This window comes from Humulus lupulus, chromosome 4, assembly GCF_963169125.1.
Source record: "Humulus lupulus chromosome 4, drHumLupu1.1, whole genome shotgun sequence".
In the NCBI taxonomy this organism is placed as follows: domain Eukaryota; kingdom Viridiplantae; phylum Streptophyta; class Magnoliopsida; order Rosales; family Cannabaceae; genus Humulus; species Humulus lupulus.
Genome location: NC_084796.1, coordinates 235,398,826 through 235,423,496, shown reverse-complemented (window position 1 = coordinate 235,423,496; position 24,671 = coordinate 235,398,826). Strand labels below are relative to the sequence as shown.

The window sequence follows — 24,671 nt, the reverse complement described above, 5'->3', positions numbered from 1 at the left end:
TATTGTGCATTGCGAAGAGAGAACAAGATTCAACGAACAAAAATTAAATCACACATAAAACAATAATACAAATAAAACACAAGTTATCAAGATCACACAGGAATCAAAGAGCATGGTAAACAGGGTCCTCAAGGAGTATCTCATCCACTTCATTAGATTTTAATTCTAAAAATGGTTTTAATTTTTGTCCATTAACTTTAAATATATCACCATTTTTAGGATTTTCAATTTCAATAGCTCCATGTGGAAAAACAATACGAACAATGTAAGGACCGGACCACCTAGAGCGTAACTTTCCCGGGAATAAATGCAAACGAGAGTTGTATAAAAGGACTTTCTGACTTGGATAAAAATCTTTTCTCAAAATATTTTTATTATGGTAAAATTTCATGCGATCCTTATACTTTTTTGAATAGTCATATGCATCATTCCTAATTTCGTCTAGTTCATTTAGTTGAAGTTTTCGTTTCTCACCTGCCTTGTCTAAAGAAAAGTTTAACTGCTTAATTGCCCAAAAGGCTCTATGTTCTAACTCAACAGGTAAGTGGCACGCCTTCCCATACACAAGTCTGTAGGGTGACATGCCAATGGGTGTTTTGTATGCGGTACGATACGCCCATAATGCATCAGTGAGTCTTAAGGACCAATCTTTCCTAGTTGGATTCACAGTTTTTTCTAAAATGTGCTTAACTTCCCTATTAGACACTTCAACTTGACCACTAGTTTGTGGGTGATATGGTGTTGAGACTTTATGTGTAATGCCATATTGTTTCATCAAATGTTCAAATGGCTTATTACAAAAGTGTGTACCGTTATCACTAATTATAGCACGTGGTGAACCAAAACGGGAAAATATATTTTCTTTTAAAAACCGAAGCACAACTTTGTGGTCATTAGTGTGGCATGCAATAGCTTCAACCCATTTAGACACATAATCAACTCCAACAAGGATATAAAGATTACCAAAAGAGTTAGGAAATGGTCCCATAAAATCAATGCCCCAAACATCAAATATGTCAATAATAAGAATAGGATTTAAAGGCATCATGTTTCTTTTAGTTAGACTTCCTAACTTTTGGCAACGTTCACAAGCTTTGCAATAAACATATGTATCATGAAAGATAGTAGGCCAATAAAAACCACATTGTAAAACTTTAGCAGCTGTTTTCTTACCACTAAAATGTCCTCCACATGCATGATCATGACAAAAAGATATGATTTTAGATTGATCAGAGTTTGGAATGCATCTTCTAATTATTTGATCAGGACAATATTTAAACAAGTAAGGATCATCCCAAATAAAGTTTTTCACCTCAGAATAAAATTTAGATTTATCATGCTTAGACCAATGAGATGGTATTTCTTTAGTGACCAAATAATTAACAATATCAGCATACCAAGGCAATGAAGAAACATGCATCAATTGTTCATCAGGAAAAGTTCCAGTGATAGGAGTGGAATCATGTATAGTTTCAACAACTAGTCTAGATAAATGATCAGCAACAACATTTTCAGATCCTTTTTTATCACGTATTTCTAAGTCGAATTCTTGTAAAAGCAGGATCCAACGGATCAAACGAGACTTAGCATCTTTTTTCGATAAGAGATATTTTAATGCAGCATGATCAGAATAGACAATAATTTTAGATCCTAACAAATAAGATCTAAATTTCTCCAATGCAAAAACAACAGCAAGCAATTCTTTTTCAGTTGTGGAATAATTTAATTGAGCATCATTTAAAGTTTTGCTAGCATAGTAAATTACATGAGGTATTTTTTTCAAGTCTTTGTCCTAAGACAGCACCTATAGCATAATCAGAAGCATCACACATTATTTCAAAAGGTATTTTCCAATCAGGAGGTCGAATAATGGGTGCAGTAGTCAACAAATTTTTTAATTTTTCAAAGGCAACATGACAATTATTATCAAAGACAAAAGCATTTTCTTTTCCAAGTAAATGGCATAAAGGCCGAGAAATTTTGCTAAAGTCTTTTATAAATCTTCTATAAAAACCGGCATGACCTAAGAATGATCTAATTTCTTTCACAGTTTTAGGTGGGGGAAGTTTTGAAATAAGATCAACTTTAGCTTTATCAACTTCTATTCCCTTAGAAGATATTACATGACCTAAAACAATTCCTTTTTTAACCATAAAATGACATTTTTCCCAATTAAGCACAAGGTTTTTCTCTTTGCAACGAATTAACACAAGTGAAAGATGGTGCAAACATTCATCAAAGGAAGAACCAAACACAGAAAAATCATCCATAAATACTTCAAGAAACCTTTCAACCATGTCAGAAAAAATCGAAATCATACACCTTTGAAAAGTCGCAGGTGCGTTGCATAATCCAAAAGGCATGCGACGATAGGCAAAAGTCCCAAAAGGGCATGTAAATGTAGTCTTTTCTTGATCTTCTGGGGCAATGGGGATTTGGTTATATCCCGAATACCCATCAAGAAAACAATAATATGCATGGCCAGCTAATCGTTCAAGCATTTGATCAATAAAAGGTAATGGAAAATGATCTTTTCTAGTAACATTATTCAACTTTCTATAATCTATGCACACTCTCCACCCCGTTTGTACTCTAGTATGAATTAATTCATTTTTCTCATTTTCAACAACTGTGACCCCAGACTTCTTAGGCACAACTTGAACTGGACTAACCCATTGACTATCAGAAATAGGGTAAATGATACCTACGTCTAACAATTTTATGACCTCTTCTCTAACTACTTCTTTCATATTTGGATTTAGCCTTCTTTGACATTCCCGAGAGGTTTTAGCATTCTCTTCTAGATGGATTCTGTGCATACATATGGATGGGCTAATTCCTTTAATGTCTCCAATGGTCCAACCTATGGCTTCTTTATGTTTTCTAAGGACATCTAACAATTTATCTTCTTGTTCTTTATCTAAAGCAGATGCTATGATAACAGGTAAGGTTTCAGATTCTCCTAGAAAAGCATATTTTAAATTTTCTGGTAAAGGTTTAAGGTCTAACTTTGGAGACTCAGAAATTGATTGAACATGATCTAAGGGTGAAAAAGGTTCAACTTTGGTTTCATTTAAGGGTATAGGCTCTAGCAAAGTAGTCACATCATCATTAAAGTCATCAACATGCAAGTTCATACCAAAGTATTTTTCACAAAAATCAAATAAGTCATTTCCATCATCTTCACAAATGCTATCTATCATGTTAACTTCATGCACTTCTTCACACTCAACAGATTTAACCACATTAAATACATTCAATTCAACAGTCATATTTCCAAAAGGTAATTTCAAAACACCATTACGACAATTTATGATTGCATTAGATGTAGCTAAGAATGGTCTACCTAAAATGATAGGAATTTGAGCATGCATATTTTCCACAGGTTGAGTATCAAGAACAATGAAGTCAACAGGAAAATAAAATTTATCAACTTTTATCAAAACATCCTCTATAATGCCTCTAGGAATTTTCACAGAACGATCGGCTAATTGAAGAGTTATAGAGGTAGGTTTTAGCTCACCAAGACCAAGTTGCTTATAAACAGAATAAGGCAATAAATTCACACTAGCACCCAAATAAAGTAAAGCTTTGTTAATAAAATGATCACCAATAATGCATGAAATTGTGGGACACCCAGGATCTTTATATTTAACAAGACTCTTATATTGAATAATGGAACTAGCATGTTCAGTTAAAAATGCCTTTTTAGGAACATTAGTGTTTCTTTTAACAGTACAAAGATCCTTTAAAAATTTGGAGTAGGCAGGAATTTGTTTAATGGCATCTAAGAAAGGGATGTTGATACTAACTTGTTTAAAAACTTCTAAGATGTCATTATATTGGCCGCCTTTTTTAATTGGAAGCAATCTTTGTGGGAATGGGGCTTTTGGAATGAAAGGATGGATTGGAATTTCTTTGTTTGATGAGTCATTGAGATTAGAACTAGAAGGCTGACTCTTTTCTTTTTCTTTTTCGTTTTCAACCTCGGGTATGTAATCGGGTTTGACAATTTTCTTTCCAGACCTAAGAGTTGAAATTGATTTGACTTCTCCATTATGACTAGACTTTCCTATCTCATATTGACCTTTTAGATTAGGGATAGGTTGACTAGGGAATGTTCCTTTTTCTCTATCAGCTAAAGCAGTGGCGAGTTGTCCTACTTGTGTCTCGAGTTTGGTAATAGATTGAGATTGATTTTGTAGGATTTGTTGGGTGGATTGCATAAATTGTTGTAAAGTATCTTCTAAGGAAGGTTTTCTTTGTTGCGGATATGATTGATTTTGTGGGGCATGAGCTTGGTTTTGTGTGTTGTATTGGTGCCCTTGATTCATTTGGGGTTGGTTTTGTCTCCATGAAAAGTTCGGATGGTTTCTCCAATTTGGATTGTAGGTGGATGAAAATGGGCTATCATTTGGTTTCCCATAAGAATGAAGAGTATTGGCCTCCTCAGAAAAGGCTTCTTGGTAGGAAGGACATGATTGGGCATTATGGCAAGGACTAGAACATATAGAACAAACATCTTTTCTTGGTTGTATTGGAGAATTTATAGTTTGGCTTATGGCTAAAGCTTCTACTTTTCTCGCTAATTTGTCTAAGGATGTTCTTAAGTCTAATTCTTCTTTTACTTCATACCTTCCTCCTCTTTTTGGTGAATTAGTTGACCTAGACCTAGGATCAAAATAATTCCATTGTTGTGAATTGACAGATAAATCTTCAAGGGCGTCCCACGCCTCTTGTCCTTGAAATTTTAAAAAATTTCCAGTATGCATAGATTGAATCATTTGACGATTAGAGGGAGTCAAACCATCATAAAAATATTTTACAAGTCTCCATTTTTCAAAACCATGATGAGGACATTTTAATAATAAATCTTTAAATCTTTCCCAACATTCATAAAACTCTTCATTATCTTTTTGAAAAAACTCGGAGATTTCTCTCCTTAGACTATTAGTTTTAGACATAGGAAAAAATTTCAGTAAGAATTTATTATAAAGTTGATCCCAAGTAGTTATAGACCCAGTGGGAAGGGAATTTAACCAAGCTTTTGATTTGTCTTTTAATGAAAAAGGGAACAATCTTAGTTTGACCGACTCATCAGAAAATTTTTGAAATTTAAATGTTGAGCAAATTTCTAAGAAATCTTTGACATGCATGTAAGGATCCTCTCTATCTAACCCATAAAAAGATGGCAATAATTGAATGATTGCGGGTTTAAGCTCAAAATGAGTAGCAGAAGTAGTAGGTAAAACAATGCATGAAGGAGCATTAGATGAAATAGGTGCAAAATATTCAAGCAAAGTTTTTTCAGGCACAACATTTTCATCAACAGGATTAGCAATAGGTTCCATGATGCTCAAATTTTTACTAACACTTTCAATTTCAAACAAAGATAAACATCTTTTTACTAATCGTTTTTTAGAGTTACGTTCCCAATGATGCATACAATTTTCACAAACAAGGCAACAAGGATAATCTCAAACAAGCAATTTTCTGATGTGGAAGATCAGTTAAAACTGCAACCACAAAGCATACTTAGAATTTTTAGAGATTTCACAACAATATAATTCTTATGGTTTACTTGTCCCCAGGCCTATTTGATTCCACTTACTCGTGCACTACTAACAACTCCCCGAGGTTAATTAGTAGAGGCGGATTGGGAATTTTGTTCAAATTTCCTTTAAGCAAAAATTGCTTATGGTGAAAGGACAAGATTTAGGTTTCTCTTTTTTTTTTCAAGTATTTTTCATAATATTACACTAAAATATTATAGAAGACAAAGAAAAATAAGGCAAAAATTAAAAAAGACTAAAATTTAGGTAAGAGTAGGGAGGCATAGAATGCCATCAACCATAACAAAATTAAGGTAAAAACTAGGAGGCACAAGTGCCATCAACTAAAACATAAGATAAAAGACTAGGAGGCAAAATTGTCATCAACTAGTAATTTGCAGAATTTAAATAAAATAAAAATACAACAAAATAAATAAATAAAATTACAACAAAGGTTAGGAGGCACAAGTGCCGTCAACTAACAAAGATATAAAAGAAATAAAATTACAACAAAATTATAACAAAATTAGGAGGCGCAAGTGCCATCGACTATAAAAATTAAAAGGATAGATAAGAGGCACAAGTGCCGTCACTAAAAAAAACAATAAATATAGAAATACACGTATATTTTTTTTATGGGTGGTTGAACCGTCCCAAATTTCTTTTTATCTTTTTTTTTTTAGTTTTTTTTATAGATATATATTTTTTTAGTTTTTTTTTAAGTGCAAAAATTAAAATAACTAGTAGAAGAATTTACTAACCTTGAGATAATTTTCGTTTCTTTTCTCTTGCAACTCCCCGGCAACGGCGCCAAAAACTTGATGGACCCAAAATGGGTATGTTTAAAAATTTATATATCGCAAGCGCATGAATCGTCCATATAGAATAGTGATCGTGTAAGCAAGGATGTCGAATCCAAAGGAGTTGTCTAAAATTGAAAATGAAACTATTTTAAATCAAAAATAATAAATTTTAACCTAGCTCCAAAGATTGATGAGTTTTAATATTATGAACATAAAATAAAAGATTGAAAAATAAAGCTATTTAAGAGAATAAAAATAAAGCAATAATGAGTTGAAAATAAGTGTTAAAAGAAAAGATTATTAAGATACTAGAATCCACAAAATGTAAGTTTAATAATATTTATTAGTATATTGATTCCCAAGTTTTAGTGATAGTTAAAATAATTTAAACTATCATTTTCCAAAAATATTTATAATTTTAAGCACAAATTTCTTATAAAAAGATAGGATTTTTCTTCACTTTTCAAAATTATAATTTCAAACCATTTAGTGTAAATCAATCTAATGAAATAACAAATAAATCAATAAACATTATTTATAAGGCAAAACATAATATTTTTGTTCTAAGCATGGATGTGTACAATTTAATGACACATCTTACACAAAGAATATTATGTTTATGCACTAATGAAGAACAAAGTGTAAATATGTTCTAACAATCTAAAATACAAGATATTTAATATGAAAGAAATATATGAAGAAGAAAAATCCATAGACTTTGTTGCCTTACAAGGGAAATCAACATACAACATAAATATTATCTAGTTACAAGTTGCTTCATCATGATCTTAATAATCTTATGTTATACCCAAAAATTGGAGAATGCATCCTAGGAGGCTAAAGAGAATGCATCTAGGAGAGTGCCTCCTAGGAGGGCTAAGAGGGTGGTCCTAGGAGACCCCAAGGAGGGTGTGGTCCTAGGAGACCCCAAGGGTGTGTAGGAGGTAAGCCTCCCAAGGTTTTCTAAGTGTTGGCTCGAACGTGCCCAAGGTAAATAGCTAAGGAGGAGAAGTCTCATGCAAGAGAATGGAGACTTAGACTTTCATAAGGAAAGTCTATACAATGTTCGATCGGACATGTTTGGGAGATGCTAAAGGAGGTTGCCTCAATGTTGTCCAAGGTGAGGTTCCCTCAATGTTGTCCAAGGTGAGGTTGCCTCAATGTTGTCCAAGGTGAGGTTGCCTCAATGTTGTCCAAGGTGAGGTTGCCTCAATGTTGTCCAAGGTGAGGTTGCCTCAATGTTGTTCAAGGTGAGGTTGCCTCAATGTCGTTCAAGGTGAGGTGCCAAGGAGGTTGCCTCGGACCACCTTGGTCCGAGGAGAAGCCAAGGAGATTGGTTCAAGGAGGAACATGGCATGCTAGAGGAGAGTACATGTTCGAGGAGAACCATGCATGTTCAACCCACCCAAAGCATGTCCTACCACCATGCATATCCTACCACCATGCATGTTTAACCAGCACTTGCATGGGTAGTGAGTAGGAGGTGGACCAACTAGCTAGAGGAGACTAAGTCAGACACAACTTCAACAACATGCGCGGGAATCTCTCATTCTTCCCACAAATGGGGAATTTGTTACATTTTGAATTTTGAATGTTTATTTGTAATATAAATGTAATAAATATAATAAAATATCCATATTATAAGGGGATATCAGTTGAGGATCCCATCTCTATAAATAGAGAGCTGATGGGATGAGAAGGGGGCTCCTTTTGCTTCTTCCTTCTAGAGAGATAAAATGGGGTCTGTCTATTCTAGAGAGAGAAAGTGCTGAAATTAGAGAGAATTCTTGTATTTTCACAATCTGTACTGAAGAAACTCAGTTGGCTCAGTCCATCAGATCTTGAGTACCGGTTTATAAATCACATCTCTAAGTGGATTAGGCTATTACCGACAATCGGGGCTGAACCACTATAAAAATCCTGTGTGTTATTTACTTTTCTTGTTTATACTGTCTGTTGTCGTTTACATTCTCTTGAAGGTTCATCGTATTTGACGTTCTCACGTCGTTGGCTAAAAACGCAGTCAACATCTTATGAAAAAGATTAGAAGCACATAACTAGAGTAGAAATTACAAAATAAAAGACATACATACTTGCAAAATGCTCTTCAAAAACCCAAATGGAAGAGAGAATGGTAGAGAGAAAATGGGAGAAAAAGATGGTAACCAAAACATTAAGCACCCTAAAATGGTCTTCAAAACCCTTATTTATAGCCAAAATGAGATTATTAAAATAATCAATTTAAATTAAGTAAATTGATTAAATTAATAATAATATAGTAAATAGGGGTAAATTGTAGGAGTGATGATGATTTTGGGGTAAAAAGTGTATAAAAAATGGGTAAAAAGTGGAATTTTGAGCCTAGGGGACAATTGGTACACTTAGACATTTTTAGGCTCAAAAATGACAAAAATGCAGCATTAGGCTGCTGGTGGCAGGCGGCTGGCATGCGTGGGCTTGTGGGCTGGGCCGACTGGTGGGATGGCAGGGAGTGTGTGCTGAGCCGTTGGAGTTGGGCCTGAGATGGTGAAGGGAGGCTTGGGCTGAATGCTATGTGGAGGAGAGCTGGGCATAATTGATTGTTGGCAGGTGGAATGGAATTGGAATGGAATGGGAGGAGCTTCTTGGACAGGTGGCAAATGCATATATGCATATGAGGAGATGCTTGGGTGATTGATGAAGGCTTCCTTGGTGCATGGCTGGAACGAAATAGGAGGAGCTTCTTGGACAGGTGGCAAATGCATATATGCATATGAGGAGATGCTTGGGTGATGACTTGATGAAGGCTGAAGACACATGGGAGCTTCTAGCGTGGGCTTGGGCCTTGGGCCAGGCTTGGGTTGGGTTGGCTAAACAAACTTCAAAAATGCCATTATCCATCTCTTTTTCAGCAAAAATGCCACTCTTTATCTTTATTTTTCTTGCTTTTCAAGAGCAAAAATACACCAAAATCCCTAACAAAAGAAACATAAATTAAATCAAATTCAAATATTTTCAATTATAACATAAATCATATTAGTTCATTGAAAATATTAATTAAGACTTAATTTAATTGAACATTTAGTTTCACTAAAACAACATTTTTTTTTACCTCAAACTAAACAATATTAATTCAAATAATTAACTACAATATTTTACAACAAAATAACTATAAAAACACACAAAATTATATAAAATCAAAATAAGACTAATAAATTTAAAATTACTTAAAAACTTAATAAGTTAATTAAAAACTAAAGAACTAAGCAACAATTAGCATATAAAATATGGTAAAATAACTCTAATTTGTAGAGTTATCATATCTCTTCCTTCTGCCTCTGCAAACTTAATTGCACATCTGTAAGCACCTACTGGAGATTCTTAGGGGCAGATGAAGAACTCAACCCTTGGCTGAAACTCCCAGCCTCTGTATAACCACCATCAGGCCTCATTATCTGCCTTGGATACATTCCTGCTAGTTGATTCTACAGTCAATAACTTGACCCATTGAACATAACGAGCATATCAAGAGCTTTCCCCACGGGAACAATCTTACCACACTACAATCACAAACCGTTGGAGTGCTAAAAACATGCCCATGGCATTCATTCATCAATCATAATCCCTGCTCTTTTAACATACATACCATGCCTCTAACTCCAGCATGAACATATCAATTATATATAATCATGGGGCATGTATTCATATAGTCAAGATCCAGGCTCTATCAGAATCACATGCTCCCTAATAAAATGTGCAGGTAAAGCATTGACATTCTATTTAAGCAGTTAAGCACATAACTACAGAAATAGTTACCATTCACTGAGTGAAGCTATCTTTGATGACGAGTGTATATGCCTAGCTTGTCTTCAGGAACCCTTAACCTTGGCTCGCTCTAATACCAAATTGTAACACCTTAATCTCCAGGGACAGTTACGGTGTGCATTTAAACAGTGCTAAACTCGCTAATCAAGTCATTTGGCCATAATAGTGTAACTAAGTATGATTAGCAGTTTAGGGTTAAATTTTTTGGTTAAATACAACGTTTTACTAAAATGTTTACCATATACATTGGGATCCCAAAAATATAATTTTAAGGTTAATTACAACAAAATATTTACAACCAGGACCTAAGAAGCAAAATAGGGTTCAACCCTAGTTCCTCTTCCAACCATCGCCCACGGTGGTCGAGCAGCTGCATATGTACACATCGTCACCTAAGCTCTCCAACTCAAGGATGGTCCAACTTTCTTTTTCCTTTGCCTGCACCACATAGCACCCGTGAGCCGAAGCCTAGCAAGAAAACTCAATATATTCATGAACAGTAATAACATGTCATCAAATTATAATTTGCATGCCTATCAATTAGGGGTGTTCGTGGTGCAGTTGGTGCGGTTTTTCTCTAATTTTTTGGACCGCACCGCATATGCGGTTTGAACAATTTTTCAAACCGCAACCCGTACCGAATAGATCTCAAACTACATAAATCGCACCGCAAAAATGCGATGTGGTGCAATGCGGTTTTGGTGGTTTATACCTATCGCCAAATAATTTAACAATTAAATATTATAATTAAGAAAGATTCATAATAAATCTCATAACCATAGAGTGTTTAACAAAATAATTAAATGAACAACAAGCTAATAAACTTTAAGCAAACACAATAAAAATATTACAAACTAATAACAAATAAAAAATGTAATATGAAAGTAAATATTATTTTAATTAAGGAGGAATATCTTTAGATTGAAGTAGAATATGTGTTAGCATCCTATAAAACATTATATTTCTTTCTAGATATTGTGTATATTATATTATACTATATAATTATTTATGCATTAACTTTAAATGTAGTAAAATTGAAAGAAAAAAAAGTTAATATATATATAATGATGCGGTGCGGTGTGGTTTGAACCGCATTTATAAAATTTAAAACTGCAAATCGCACCGCCCCGCATGGTTCTAAACTGCAAATTGCGGTGCAGTGTGGTGCAGTATAGGCGGTTTGTGCGGTTTGGACAGTTTTATGAACACCCCTACTAGCAATAATAGCCTTAATCACGCATGCAAATAAGTTCAAATAATGATGGTTGTGGGCCCTGCCCTCCTGTATGGATGACTGTCAAGTCAATCCTAAACAGAAGAGCGAATTACACTTGAGGTTCCGATAACCATGCTGGGGCTTATAGCCCTAATCAAAGTCACTAATATGGGATCTGCACCCTTAGATGAGTGACTGATGAGCAAGTCATTAACATGGGATCTGCACCCTTAGATGAGTGACTGATAACCAAGTCACTAACATGGGATCTGCACCCTTCGATGAGTGACTGATGAGCAAGTCACTAACATGGGATCTCCACCCTTAGATGAGTGACTAATAAGCAAGTCACTAGCTCAAACCAAATTAATGACTAAGGATTCACTAGTGTGGGTTCCGTACCCTTATCCATATGACGATACAGTCAACATTAATGCTCATGAGGAATCATTAAATGCAGATGTCAATTAGATCTAATCTTTTTGGCTCTGCGTTCATGACGCTTATGCTGCTCTTGACTCATAGGACAATAGCACACGACCAGTGCTCAGTACCGCTGTCGAACTTGACTAGTAAGTCACAGCTTCACAGCCAGTTCTGACACCATTGCCGATTCTGACTAGTAAGTCAGTGCCACGCACCAAGTAAGCAGTGCTACCAGGCACATATCATATGTCAAATATCCGAATGTAGGGCATTCAGCATGCGTACTTAACAATTGCTAGCATAATTAGGATCATGCACAAACACAGAGACTCAAGCTCTGTTCAATCTCATATTCAACATTCATGCCATGCCCTAACCACATGTTTCTCGTGCATCACATGCATCACATACTGGGTGCAGTTTTCTTACCTCTGGTTCAAGCGAGAAATAACAAATGAACGACCCTTGAGAACGATCGATCCTTTAATCCCTTAGCATTCACCTAGCCATAAACAAATACAATCTCCATTAATGAAAATCAACAATAAAAGGGTCTTGACCTAAACTTCACTCCCGGGACCCCGAATTGTACCCAAGCGGTGAGTAGATTCGATCCCGAGCCTTAGGAATTGAAACCCCGACCCAAAAACCCTTAAAAATTCCCAAAACAGAAGCAGGGTAGTGTTGTAGCGCTACCCCCCTAGCGCCCCAGCACCCTAAGCAGACCTGAAACCCTTAAAAATTCACATACTAGGGTCCACTTGTGGGCGCTGTAGCGCTACAACCAGCCAGACTTGCTCTGAATCTTTCCCCCTTCGATTCCACCATTTCCAACCTGAACCAAAAGCTTCCAAACCTCATTTTAAGTCCCAAGTGAACCCAAAAAAAATCTACATATGTCCTAGGCATCATAACCCAAGTAACCCTTGCCAAAAACTCCCATTGAAACTCAACTTTCAAATCAAAATCCCAACTGAAACTCAATGAGAAAAGAGAGCAAGAACTAAGGTTTTAATGGTTAGAAACTCACCTTAATCTTAGCTTAGCACCCTCTTCAATGGTGGAACACAACCCTAGATTAGCAAAGCATGGTTCCCTGTCTTGGTTCCTCAAAAGAAGCCTCAAAATCCAAAGAGGAATGGAGAGGAAATGATGATCAGTTGAAGGGAAGAAGGAGACTCTGTTTTGGGAAGGTTTCTACAGCTTTCCTTAGTTATATTTATCCTTCGGGTGAAAAGACCTAAATGCCCTCATGCCTAAATAAAAGCCTTAACAGCCACCAAGGGCGAAACCGTTAATCATACTTAACACCCTCCAATTCCTGTTATTCTCAATGTCCTCAAATGCTAATAAATCATATCCCATTGCCCTTTAATTCCCGGTAAAGTTCTAATCACCAAATTACCCCGAGACTCACCCCGAGCCCCAAAATTAACCCCGTTATAACTAGATCGAAAACTTGCATTCCATGATCGTCTCATGCAAAATGGCTCGAAAAAATCCACATATAATGTGGTATTATTCATAATTCATCCACATACATGAAAATACACAATTACGCCCTCAACGAGCCAAATTCCCAAAATGCCCTTACAATTAAAAATGGACCCATATGCATGCACTTATCATCATATTATAATATAATTCACATAAACATGCATATAATTATTTAATGGCATAATAAATCAACTATGGCCCTCCCGGCCTCCTAATCAAGGTCCTAAACCTTATTAGGAAATTTGGGGCATTACACCCACCATCCTGGGCAACCCTACCATGAAATCCATCGTGATGTCCTCCCACTTCCACTCTGGGATATCTAGAGGCTGTAATAGCCCTACTGGCCTCTGATGCTTAGCCTTGACCTGCTGACAGGTCAGACACTTTGCCACATACTCAGTCACGTCCTTCTTCATCCCAGGCCACAAATATAAAACTTTCAGATCCTGGTACATCTTCATGTTGCCCGGATGTAGAGAATAAGGGGTAGTATGAGATTCATCCAGAATCTCCCGTCTGATCTCGGTGTCCATCAGAATGCACTTCCAATCCTTGTATCTCAACAAGCCCATGCTCTAGCAAAAGAATAGACAGTAGGGTGATGCTGGCTAGCTGGCCCACCACTAACTCAATTCCTACTCTAGCCATATCGTCAGCCAGCTTTGACCAGCCTTTTACTAACATAGTAGACTAGATGATGGATCTTGTTTTCTTCTCTGACCAGGATTGTACAAACAACATGTTGAGTTACTGCCAGGTGTATCCATAGTTCTTCACCCTCCAGAGGTTTTGAAATGATCGGGGGTTGTGCCAGCTACTACTTTAGAGCTTGGAAGGCTTATTCACACTCTTCAGTCCATTCAAATTTCTTTGTGCCTTTAAGGATATTAAAAAATGGAATACACTTATCTGTGGATTTGGACACAAATCTGCTAAGTGTTGATATGCATCCTGTTAGACTTTGCGCATCCTTGATCCTGTCTGGTGAGGGCATGTCCAGCAGTGCCTTATCTTGTGAGGGTTTGCCTCAATTCCTCGAGAGTTCACTATAAACTCTAAAAATTTTCCCGACCCCACACAAAATGAGCATTTTAGGGGGTTCAATTTCATTATGTACTGCCTTAGGATGTTGAAGCATTCCTCCAAGTCTTATGTGCCCCCAACCTTTTTGGATTTCACCAACATATCGTCCACGTAAACCTCCACATTATTTTCTATTTGGTCTTTGAACATATGGTTTACCAACCATTGATACGTGGCTCCAGCATTTTTCAGGCCAAATGTCATAACTTTATAACAGTATAGCCCACATCCGTGTGGAAGCTAGTGTGCTCCTGGTTGGGTGGATGCATACTTATCTAGTTGTACCCAGAATAGGCATCCATAAAAGTTAAGATCTTGTGGTCGGCTGTACTGTCCACCAATTGGTCGATTCTTGAAAGTGGGAAGCAGTCCTTCGGGCATGCCTTATTTAAATCGGTGAAATCTATGCACACTCTCCACTTGTTATTAGGCTTTGGCACCAATAAAGGAATGGACACCCATACTGGGTACAACACCCATGGCTCGTTGTAAAATGCCCCAAAATCTTGATGTAAACACCGATCCACTATCCGACACTATTGTCTTGGGGATTCCATGCAACCGTACTATCTCTTGGACATAGATGTCTGCATATTGGTCTGCTGTGTATGAAGTCTTAACAGGAAGGAAATTAGCCGACTTGGTTAGTCTATCTATTACTACCTAAGTCGAATCATGCTGCTTACTTGTTCGCGGCAAACCTGTCATGAAATCCATGGCTATATCGTCTCACTTCCATTCTGGCACGCTAAGTGGTTGCAATAAGCCTGCAGGCTGCTGGTGTTCTGCTTTCACTTGCTGGCATACTAGACACTTAGACACAAAATCTGCTATGTCCTTCTTCATCCCTGGCCACCAATAGATTGCCTTGATGTCGTGAGTCATCTTGGTCGACCCTGGGTGAACTAAGTACGGGGTATTGTGCACTTCTTCTAGAATCGTCATCTTAATCCTTTGATCATTTGGCAGACATACCCGATCCTTATATCTCAATAATCCTTGACTCGACATTGAGAAATCTGTGGCCTTTCCTTCTCTAACCGCATCCATATGTGCCACTAGTGTGTCGTCATGCCCTTGCCCAATCCGTAAATCTTCTAGCAGATTTGATTGGATAGACAAGTTAGCCAGCTTACCAACAATTACTTCTATGCCGGCACTAATCAGCTCCTGCTGTAGCGGCTTTTCTATTCTGCTAGCGCTCCTAAACTTCCATAACTCTTCCTACTTAGCGCATCGGCAACTACGTTTTCCTTTCCGGGTGGTATAGGATTTCGCAGTCGTAATCCTTCACTATCTTTAACCACCTGCGTTGCCTCATGTTGAGCTCCTTCTGAGTAAAGAAGTACTTTAAACTTTTGTGGTCCGTATAAATCTCGCACTGTTCTCCGTAAAGATAATGGCGCCATATTTTCAATGCAAAGACCACCGCTGCCAACTCCATATCATGTGCTGGATAGCGTTGCTCGTACTCCTTCAGCTACCTTAAGGCATAGGCTATCACCTTGTCATTCTGCATCAACATGCAACCCAACCCTTGCTTCGATGCATCACAGTAGACTACGAACTTATCGTTGGGTGTTAGTACGCAGAGTACTGGTGCTGAGCACAACTTTTCCTTAAGCAACTGGAAGCTTTCTTCACATCTATCATTCCAGTTGAATCTTTGCTATTTCTGGGTCAGGTTGGTGAGTGGAGTGGCTGTCTTAGAAAATCCCTCTACAAACCTCCTATAATAACCTGCTAATCCCAGAAAGCTCCTTACTTCGGATGCGTTCTTTGGTCTTAGCCAATCCTTCACGGCTTCTACCTTTGATGGGTCTACTGCAACTTCATCCTTGGATATAATGTGCCCGAGGAACGCCACTTGAGAAAGCCAAAACTCGCATTTCTTGAACTTGGCGTAGAGTTGATGCTCCATTAGTCATGACAAAATCAACCTCAAATGTTCCTCGTGCTCGACTTTGTCCTTGGAGTATATTAAGATGTCGTCAATGAACACTACAAAGAATTTATCTAAGTAGTCCTTGAAGACCCTATTCATCAAGTCCATAAACGCGGCTGCTGCATTGGTAAGAACAAAATACATAACTAAGAACTCGCAATCCCCATAACGAGTCCTAAAAGTTGTCTTAGGAATATCTTCCCCCTGAACCATGAGCTGATGGTACCTGGACCGTAAATCAATCTTCGAAAATATGGTCGCAACTCGAAGTTGATCAAACAAGTCGTCAATCCGGGGTAGCGGGTACTTATTCTTAATCGTTACCTTATTCAGCTCGCAGTAGTCTATGCACATCCACATACTTCCGTCCTTTTTCTTCACAAATAGAATCAGTGCTCCCCATGGTGAATGGCTTGACCTAATAAAACCCAAGTCTAGGAGTTCTTGCAGCTGCATCTTTAACTCCTTGAGTTCCGTAGTTTCCATCCGGTATTGTGCCTTGGAGATAGGCTCGATGCCCGGTACTAATCCTATTGTGAAGTCAATTGCCCGAGTCGGCGGCAACCCTAGCAAGTCATCGGGAAATACCTCTGGGAATTCTTTTACAATACGGACGTCTCCAACCTTAAGTGGTGTTTCTTTACCACATCTGTGATGCTAGCTAAGAATGCTTGATACCCTTTTTCTATCATCCTTTGACCTTTGAGAGACGATATTAGCGGTGTGCATAGTCTTGAAACTTGTCCCATGAAACATAATATCTGGCCGTCAGGAGTCTCGAACATCACCTTCTTGTGTTTGCAGTCGATGGTTGCGCCATGCCGTGCTAGCCAGTCCATGCCTAGTATTGTTAGGAAAAAATATATTGCCTCAATAGAAATGGTAAGAAAAATACAACTCTATGAAATATATTACAAATAAATAATGATTGATTAAAAGGAGTGTTACAACTTTATAACTGAAAATACAAATAAAAGGAGAAGGAGATGTAAGATGATAGAAATAGAAATTACAACTCTATTACAAAAGATACAAATAAGCTAGAAGTGTTTGAACAAAGGAAATAAAAGGATTACAACTCTTAAACAAAAGTACAAGTAAATAGAACAAGCAGAGAATAAGAAAATAAGAACAAGAAAGAAAACAAAAAATAATAAACTCTCACTCACACAACCAAAGTGAAGAGTGTTGGGGATCACCAACTTGAACAAGGTTTTAAACCTTTGTCCAAAAGCTTATTTCCCTCTAACTCAAGCACTAAGGGATCTCTCACAGATATTGGAAATGCTTTCTGGAATTATCAAGCCTCAAGGTGTTTCTAGCCAAGTGCTCTAATGGATAGAAATGTTGTGTCTTTCAAGTGAGCTATAGGCTCCTATTTATAAAGTTTAGAGACACCCTTTGAATTTCAAATTTCACCAACCCACATGGCTGTTACCAATGTTTAATTGGATTAATATGGAATTAAAAAATGAGATTGGGGAGTTATTTGGGTTTTTGGAACCATTCAACACATTTGGAAAAAACTGAAAAATTGGCCTGAAATGTACCTGTGGCCGCGGCCACTGCTCTCTGTCCCCCTGGCCACGACCACCATCATTCAGTGGCTGCGGCCACAACCCAGTTTCAGCACTTGAAAATGTGCTTTTTTTCCAAACGGTTCCAAACCCTCCCAAATGATTTTGTAACTCCCAAAACACATTATTGGGGTTAAAATCATATCTCTAACAGCCATTTCACATATGGCTTTATGAAATTCATCTCAATATTGTGTAACACCAAATTTACACAATAAAGGGTAATATTTGGAAGTTACAAATTTGTAAGACCAAATATGTTACATTATTTGGATATATCTCATATATCTAAATATTGCAACTCTTTATTATATGTGACACTCTTTGTCACATTTATTTAATCTAAAACATTATATTATAATATAATATAATATTACATTATATTATAAAATAATAAAAAAAGTATCACGTCGAAGTCCGTGATCTCCAGCACTATTAGGTCTCATTCTAGTTCTACGTCCTCAATCTTAATCGGTACGCCTCGTACTATCCGTGATGATAGAACTACTTTGCCCAAAGGCAACTTGGTTACAAACCTAGTTCTAAATCTTTCACAAGGTTTGTCTAGTTTTTCTATCATTCCTAAAGAGATATACGAATGAGTGGCTCCCGAATCAAATAATACAGAACATATATTATTGAGGATAGAAACATGACCTGTGACCACCTTATTGCTAGCATCAGCCTCTCCTTGGGTTAAGGCAAAAACCCTGGCAGGAACCATCTTATCTTCCTTTTTCCCTTCTGTCTTGAGCTGGGGACACGGCCTCTTTTGGTGACCTTCCTAACCACAGTTGAAGCATCCTTTGGTGTTTGCATGGCATTCACCAGGATGTTTCTTCTGACACTTAGCATTTTACGGGTACTCTATATAACCCGACCTACTTCCTCCATTATTTGTGTGTGCCCTTTTATCGTTGTCGGACTGTTTGTTGTCAGGATGCCTTCTTTTATGACTGTTGTTGTTGTTGTTGTTGGACTGATTGTGGTTGTTGTGGTTGTTGTTCTGACTTGTCTGAGCTTCCCCTGCTGTCTAGGCTCAGGCTTACTAGCTTCTTCTTTACTAACGTTACCGTCTCTAGAACGTCGGCATAAGTAGTATTTCCTGGGTTTGCTAACTTAACCCCTTGCTCGATCTTCGGTCGAAGTCCTCAAACGAACTTAGACACCCTCAGATCGTCAGTTGGAACCATTTTCGATGCGAACTTAGCCAACCTGTCGAACTGTTGAGCATACTCTGCCACTGATAAATTTCCTTGCTTCAGGCCAGCAAACTCCTCAACTCTTGAAGCGAGTACAGCCCGAATTATAGTACTTTTTGTGGAACAGCTCCACAAATTGGGTCCAAGTCATAGTGGCAACATCATGCGTTTGCTGGACCACATCCCTCCATATTCTGGCATCCTTCTTGAGCAAGGAAGAAAGCAGGATATGCGGTCCGTGTTGCTGAGGTTCATGTACGTCAGGATTGGCTCCACGTTTCTTAGCCACTCTTCTGCCTCGAAGGGGTCTGTAGTCCCTTCAAATTTTGGAGCGTGCTACTTACGGAACTGCTCATAAACTAGCTCCATGTGCTGTACCGGATACAGCGCATAATACGCCACTAGCCATCCCCCATATGGACCAACTTGTTGGGGTGCTGAGGCCATTTTCTATGGCTGTGGCTGTGGCTGTGGCTGTGGCTGCGGTGGAGGCTGAGTCTGGGGCTGAGCCTATTGTCCTTGTTGCTGCAATAGCTCCTCGACTTGCTGTCGCAGTCTGGCGATCTCCGCAGTGTTTTCCACTAGCGGCGGCGGCGCGTTGCGGCTGGCAGTAGCACGCAGTCCCCTTCTGTAAATTGGAGGGGCTTCATTGTTCACCGAAGCATCGTTGGAGGCGTTTCCATTGGTGCGAGCAGATCTTCGGAGTGACATCGCAGCAGAGTTCTTAACAGTTGAGAGAAACATGTCAGAACTTCACCCTAATAGGCTCTAAGGCAGCAGCTTAATCTAAACAAACATAACTCGGACCTATTAATTATGACTTCTTATGAAAAATTATATAAGTCTTCTTTATTATAGTGGGTTTCTATACTTAGAAAAACAAGCCATCTTTATTTTCTAAGTTTGTTTCTAATCATCCTATATGACTTAATTCTCAGGCTTGAAACTCATCGTTGTTCCAAAGTTAACCATATTGAGGGAGGGCTGGGATTAGTAAAATTGTTCCCATTACTATGGCCCCCTAACTCTCAATATAGAAACTTGGTTCATTGATTTGTATCCACCCTCAGCAAACTTAGTCATTATTTATTTTATTTATTATGTATTATGACTGCGAAAGAAAATCAAACTCATATATGTTAACAAAATAACATTGATATTAATTTGGAAAAAATTAAAGTTTTCACTAATTACAACCATACAAGAAAACAAATAATAAATTTAAACAAACAATGAAACTAATTATTCTAAAAAATCAGGATCTTCTATATTCGATCCTTCATCTAGCATATCATCATTTAAGTCCTCATAGTCCTCATTGTCATGTGCCTCAAAATGCCCTCGAGGAAGGTTCGTAAAAACTCTATGCTTTTGCTCATTTGTAAATTGAAATTCTGTTTTTGAAGTGAACCTAATTAAGAGAAAATAATATCTCATTGCTACCGGTAGTTCATCTTCATCATCCATTGTTTCCCATATTTCCTCTAAGGCTGCAATTACAGTATGATAATCTCTAAATAGTCTAATTACTAAAACGTATTGCTCCGTTGCTCTCATCATGATTTGCTTAGAGTCTTGGAGATGACCTATTTCCCTGTGGAACAAAACCAGCCTCCGAGTGATTCTTTCTAACACTCCTACAGTGTTTCTCGGTTCTCTAATTATTTTTAAAGCCTTAATGGCTCAAATATCCTCATAAGTTAATGCTCCGTTCATTCTTAACTAAAACATAAAGGCTAAAATTGTTAGCTATACTTATAAACATAATAACTATAACTTAAACACTTACTTGGTGGTCAGATTCGGAGCTTTGAGTGTGTGTATTGAGGAGAACTTCATGCGAATGAACCGTGCTCTGATACCAACTGTAACGACCCAACTATTCTAGACCTTGGACCATTAAAAACTACTAAACTAATCTTAAGAAAACATACATACGAAATAACTATAACTTTATTATAAACTGTAAGCAAAGGTTTGAAATACATAAAAATTCATAAGTAGGATGTGGGATCCCATTGTTTTGAAAATAAAATAGATCATGACTCAAATCTTAAAATTTGTTACAACTCAGATGCGGAAAAATACAGATAAAGCATAATTTTAAAAGACTAGAAAACACTTCATCCTCGAATCGTTTGCGCAGTCCACCGATTACATTCTGCCTCAATACACATTCCCAAGATTCCAAGAACCTTTCCGTCGCCATACTATTTTCCTGCACATATAAAACATAAATGAATGAGCCTAATGCCTAGCAAGGAAAATCCACTACAAGCATGAAACATATACATACACATAAACTATAAACTATAAACTATAATCATATGACTATATAAATACAACATCTATTACAATGGCCATCATACTTCTTGGGACTTGCTAGCTAAGCAATCATATGCCCATAAATTTACGGGCTAGTTATCTAAACAAGTCATATAAATTTATGGGGCTCGTTATCTAAACAATCATATGCCCAAGGAATATACTATTGGGACTTGTTATCTAAACAAGTTATATATTTGTTATCTAAACAAATTATGTGATTTGTTATCTAAAAAATTCATATACTAAAACAACTAAAAACATATCATACTTATAACATAGACATATATCAACAACATAAAAGCATACAAATCTACCCTATTTTCCTTACCAAAAACCAGAATGTGAGAACAAGATCGGGACTTTGGAACACTCCTAAAAACCATAATAGAGATGTGAGTATACTAAGAAAAGAGATGAAAAGAATGAACTACACCATTGAAAAGATACTTACCAACAAGAACCTCAAGTTCAAGAACTTAGATGCCTAACCAAGAATAAAGAATACTGAGTTAGGATTTGAGTAGAGAAAAAACTATAAGAACAATACAAAAAGAAACTAGAATTAGGAATACCTTGAATGCTTCTATGACTGAACTACACCTTGAAACCGAAATATACTATAAACCTTACTTCCCAAGTGTTTATCAAGCTTATAATGATTAAGCTTATAACCCCAACCCAAGTGTTTAACACTCTACAGTAATCCTAGCAGCTTGTAGGCTATGAACTCAGCTTGATGAATGAATAAATGGCTGGGTACTAGGTCCTATTTATAGAGTTCAAGAATGAAAAGATCTTCATTTAGCTTGAATAAAATAATGGATTTTTAATTAAAAAAAACATTTGAATAATTGTTCAGCAGAGGCTGAAGACTCGGTCAAAAAGATTCTGGACTTATCAAGAGGTTAAGAATTAAAATGAGCTCGGTTTCAAAATTATTCAAAAATCATGCACCACGGTCGATATATCGCCCATGCTGGGTGATATATCACCTGGACTGATGCTCCCAAGGCTCATCAAGGTTTTCGTGCGAAGCTACGTGTTTCTCGTATCCCCGTATGGCGATATATCGCCCTCTAGAGCTGCGATATATCGGCATACGATGAAATATTATACACGTAATTACAATTTTTTAGCCTAATTTGAATTGAGTAAACAACCTTGACTAAGTCCTTTAACGATTTCAAAGCTGCTGGCAGACCCTAAGATTTTCAAATATTACTCTTAATAAACTATTCCTAAAAAATACTTAATTATCCATTAAACATACACATTACAAGTGCCATTACCTTATTGGGTCTATCTAAACCTTATATTATAATAATTATCATCTTCATAATCAGTCATATTAATCAAACCTTAGGTTATAATTAATATTCTTAAACTATATGTTATACTTATAAAATCTACAAGTATTACTATGAGTGTCCAACTAAGTCCCGGTTTGAACCAAAATCCACAGTCAATACTATACTATAACTACTACTAGACATTTCTATTACTACTACTACTATCTAAATAGCAAAGTAAAGTTCTTGGACTCTACACATACCTGTCAACACAATGGGGCCTGTATGCGCTACTGACCTCCGGCTCATCTCTTCGGGTCCTTGGTCGGTACTCTTGATGTTGTTTGTATCAACCAGGTTATTGTTGGTAGTTATGGGGTTGACCATTCCTATTTGGTGCTAGAGCTTGGGGGTTACCATCTCGTCCTACAGCACCAAGATCCCTATCATGGCCGCTACCCTGAGATCTTGGCCAAAAATTTCCTGCTTGGTCTTGTCCCATGCCACACTTTGGTAGGACATGCTCATCAGTTGGGAAGGATCGCCTATTATGGTTTGCTTGGGCACCCCGACCAGATCTGTGACTCTTGGTCAGTCCCTGGTTTCCATTCTGAGGTTGAGCCTCTGGCCCATGCATGACACCTTCACCGAAACCAAAAATGGGAGGGTGTTGTTTGTTTTGGGCAGTAGTTCCAACCGCAGTTCCCATACCTTGGGTTTGCTGCTCCTGTATATAATTATGGATGCACTCGACCGCCTCTCGTGTCCGGTGTTCCATGTCTTCCTGATGGACCTGCATCTCCTGAGCATGTCGATCCATCCATTCTTGATAATCTTTCCTTTTCTCTTCGAAAGCTTCATTAAGGGCCTCCTGCGTAGTGGCTCATCCATAGTTCATGGAGAAAAAGTTGATCCTGCATCTGCTCAACGACTTCCCTTATCTGATCAATTTTAGGGTCAAGTCATTCAATATCTATGTGGGGCTCATACCGTCTAGGACCTCCAGCTCTGGGTCCTTGTTGGTCGATACTCCTCGCAGTAGTCCCACCTGACATTCCTGCCTGAGTGATTCCAGCGGAGGCAGTAGCTCCGCATCTTGGTGCGGTGGGCCCAGCAGTTTGCCCCCCAACACCAGATGGATTCCTAGGCAGCAAAGTGATTTGCTGCCCATTGAAATTGCTTATTGATGAGACTTGGTGAGAGACTTCAGCCTCGGGCTCTAGAGGCTCTTAACTCGACCTTCTGGTTGAGAATACCATCATTGCAGCATTAGAATCCGAATGTGATTGTCTTAGGTTCTCAATGAAAGCACCAAAATATTGACTTGATTTTTAGCCAACTGACGCGGAGTCAAATAATTAATTAGAAAGCTTTCAATTAGACAATCAATGAACTATAAACAAGCCAAGAACCTAGTAATAATGAGCAATAAATAATAGAGAACACCAAGATTTATAGAGGTTCCGCCCCAAATATTGGTAATGACCTACGTCCTCTTAGATTTGTATTAATCTTAAAGGCTTACACAAGATCACAAGGGTTTACAAGTATATTTCTATGTGTAAAAGAAAATACAATATGGAAAATTCATTGCTAAGTACCGAGCCAAACTTTTCGGTATGTTCCTAATGCTGGTCGGTAGGCTATTTTTTTGAACCCCCTCCACTGTAGTGGAGATTTTTTATTTATATTTTCCCATTCGCCCCTGGTCTGCTCTTGTGCCTAACTGATAGGAATATCTCTCTCTTCTTGCAGGTAGTTGTTGTTCTCTTCTTCTGGAGCTTTGACCGAGTCTTCAGGGTTGTCAGGCGCTCTTTGCGAGTGGTTACACGATCCTCGCAGAGCGCTAACGGAGAGTGTAACTACTCCCATCCGATCAGGTATGTTTGTTTGTCATACTGACCAGCTAACCTGGAAATCGTACTGAGCAAGGACAGTTATTCATT

General features: G+C 37.6%; 1 protein-coding gene and 1 non-coding gene across 2 annotated transcripts; one reads left to right on the top strand and one right to left on the bottom strand.

Annotated features, from left to right (window-relative positions):
* Positions 1-82: 82 nt before the first annotated feature.
* LOC133829456 (uncharacterized) lies at positions 83-4,187 on the bottom strand (the record flags this gene model as incomplete). The annotated part of the gene is made up of 3 exons (XM_062259183.1): positions 83-1,092; positions 1,207-1,359; positions 3,518-4,187. Coding segments are annotated over 3 exons (1,812 nt in total), but the record flags the coding sequence as incomplete, so codon positions are not given.
* Positions 4,188-4,842: 655 nt separating this feature from the next.
* Positions 4,843-4,949, top strand: LOC133833412 (small nucleolar RNA R71). The gene has a single exon (XR_009892793.1). It is a non-coding gene; the product is annotated as a small nucleolar RNA R71 (small nucleolar RNA).
* The last annotated feature ends 19,722 nt before the right edge of the window (positions 4,950-24,671 follow it).